This window comes from Fimicolochytrium jonesii (genome assembly GCF_025526975.1).
Source record: "Fimicolochytrium jonesii strain JEL569 chromosome Unknown EV422scaffold_52, whole genome shotgun sequence".
Classification (NCBI taxonomy): domain Eukaryota; kingdom Fungi; phylum Chytridiomycota; class Chytridiomycetes; order Spizellomycetales; family Powellomycetaceae; genus Fimicolochytrium; species Fimicolochytrium jonesii.
The window spans coordinates 65,993-68,772 of record NW_026515719.1 but is presented as its reverse complement, the minus strand read 5'-3'; the positions used below and the strand labels follow the sequence as shown (position 1 = coordinate 68,772).

Genomic DNA, 2,780 nt, shown 5'->3' with positions numbered 1-2,780 from the left:
CATTGCTAGCAACTTTATTTGACACTTTTTGGATGGCCAAAAATAACCCATAACCGGGAACAGTCCTGTAACCCTAACCCTAACCCTAACCCTACCCTAACCCTAAGGCCTCACAAGGCGCCACGTCTGTGCCTTCCCAAGCCCTCGCCAAAGAGCATTTGCCTACTCCTCCGCCTACACCCTCAGCGACATCAGCGCCTGGTGACATCCCAAAGTACATCATGAGTCGGCGGCTTGGTACGGTCATCCAAGTCTGGGAGGAGTACGACAAGGGCTTGGTAGATGAGAACGGGGCGAGGCAGCCGTCTGTAAGGGCATTGGATGCGGGGTGGCGGTCCAGCTGGCGGGCGACCACAACTGAGCGGACTCATTATACACGGCGAAAGAGAATATATGATGCTGTACAGGCACGTTGCCAACTGACGGCGACCACAGGCGAGGAGGTTGCTCGTGCAATGGAGGTAGAGCGATGCCAGAAACAGCTTACGCTAGCGCAATACCAAGATTTCCTGAATGAAAATAAAAAACAACGACGCTCATAACTTGCAATGTACGCTCTTTGTGCATTCTGGTAGAACTTATAAGATAAGGAACCCAACATGAGGGTAGGGCATATCAAGGGAAACGCGAAAAAGGAGAGATTATGTATTGCGTGCGTGCGTGCGTGCGAAAGAATGTTCTCTATGCGAGGTGTACAAGATTCGATGGTGGAAGCTGAGGATTATTGCGTTTTTGAGTGAGAACTCGATGGGGACGTCGAAAGACAGCATAAACCTCAGCTTACCCTCTCTCATTCTGTCACGTATGGAAAAGGAGCGCCACCACCGCTGCCGTCCCCCTTCCCTCCTTTTCCGAGAGCATTCATCCCCTTCTCGTACTCCCAAAGGTCCGGCGTGTCTTCTCGTCCGCCAAGTTCGCCCTCCTCCTGGAAAGTCAGTATTGGTATCATGCGATATGAGAAACTTTCTCTTAGCCACTCACCTCGTCCGACAGTTCATCGTCGGTATCGATCTCCCTGCCCTTCCCCTTCCCCCCTTTGGCAGCCTCCCTCTTTTCCTCAGCCCTCTTATGCGCCCGTTCCCTCTTTGCCTTCACGGCTTCGTCCTCAGCAAGCGTAAGGTCTATGGCCTTCAGCGGCTTTGACGTCGACGCCGAGGCTTTTGGCTTTGGCTTTGGCCACGACGACGACAACCACAACCTCGTCCACGCCTGTTCGGTCCTCTTCAATTCCATCAGATGTTGTCGTTTACGGTATTTGGTCCGCTCCGGAGCACTCAGCAGCTTCCGGAAGTACCAGACCATCCGAAACTATTTGTCAAAAAGAGAATCAAATCAGTGTGGAACAAGCCAAGCTGAAGATTAACGGCTTTTTGAACGTCCCCCTACCCGGGAGACGTCAAAAGCGGCGTTATTTTCAGCTTGGGTAACTGGAATGCGTTGAATGAGAAACAAGTACTCACGTCATCCTTGTTCAGAGTCAGACGCTTTGCATGCCAATGTTGCATGATGGAGTCTGAGAAGAGGGCGCTGATGTACGTCTCAGCGGCCTCCTGGAGGGCATCGACTGCCTCTTGGTACCAGCAATGCCTTTTAGAGAACGGCGTCGCCCCCGGGGTTGTCGCAATGCTCTGATTGTGAGCCCGGGACACTTCATAGTCGATCTCCTCTATCAACTTTCTGAAGGGCGACTTCAGGATCACCGACCCATATGTATGGGCATAGTGTTTGATCTCGGCCTCTGCCAACTCGCCCGACCGATATCCACCCCTTCTTCGTCGCAGAGTCAGCACCTTCGGGAACGTGGACTTTGGTGGATAACCAACCTGACGTACCAAGCTGAAGATTAGTGCCATTTTGAACCCTCTCCAGACCGGGGACGGCGAAAATCAAGGTTCTCTCAGCTTGTTCAAAACCCACCTTCCAAGTTCCTGTGACATTATCAATTCTAGATTGGGGAATTAATGCAGGGCGATTTGGGCGATTTGGAAGACGGCGTGGAGCATCCAAGGCCAGTTTCCTGGCAGAACCGGGCGGGGCAGGGGGTCGTGGGTTGACCATATTCTGATGTTAATTGAGAAAAGGAAAGAAGAGGACAACGATCAGAATATTCCTCTTCCGGCTATAGTATTCGGCCATTTGCTTCCGCCATTCCTTCATCTGCTCCGTATTTTCGAAGATGTTCTCAGCCTCATCGATAACCTAGGGTTACGCATTCCCTCAACAACCGTGTCCTGGAAGGACAACCATGGCTGGGAGTAGCCGCCTGGGGAGGGGGCGGTGGCTGCGGCGGTTGCGGTTGGGCCGATTGGCGGTGACGGAAAGATGGGAGCATCCCATGTCTGATGGATGCTGTGTGCGACGGAGGCGCCTTTGCAGAGACGCCCAAGGGGGCATAGTGCGGTGTCGTCCCATGCTGGCAACATCCAATCCCTCAGCCTCTCTGCGTCCAATGGGTGGATCCTCAAGCAATCTGAGAGAAGAACACGGTTACTGGTATTGCCCTTCAACGCAGCAACAAAACACAAAGACAAGCTGAGGTTGATGCAATTTTTCGACGCGCGCACGCCGGGCACGTCGAAGAACGCATTAATCCTCAGCTTGTCGAGAAGATACGTACCCCCGACCCAATCCTTCCTCAGCATCACCCCGTTGACCTGCTTCCCCTCGTGGTAGATGCGCGCCTCTGAATCCACTCGACAGAGGCCGAAGGCCGCCGCCGAGCGGGCACGCCTCTGCAGCGTCCTGATGTGCCTCGATTGTTCGAGTGACCACCAGTAAAA

General features: G+C 53.4%; 1 protein-coding gene across 1 annotated transcript; it reads right to left on the bottom strand.

Annotated features, from left to right (window-relative positions):
- Positions 1–1,457: 1,457 nt before the first annotated feature.
- EV422DRAFT_479845 (uncharacterized protein) lies at positions 1,458–1,775 on the bottom strand (the record flags this gene model as incomplete). Its single annotated transcript, XM_053067287.1, has 1 exon — positions 1,458–1,775. A coding segment is annotated over one exon (318 nt), but the record flags the coding sequence as incomplete, so codon positions are not given.
- Between the last annotated feature and the right edge of the window lie 1,005 nt (positions 1,776–2,780).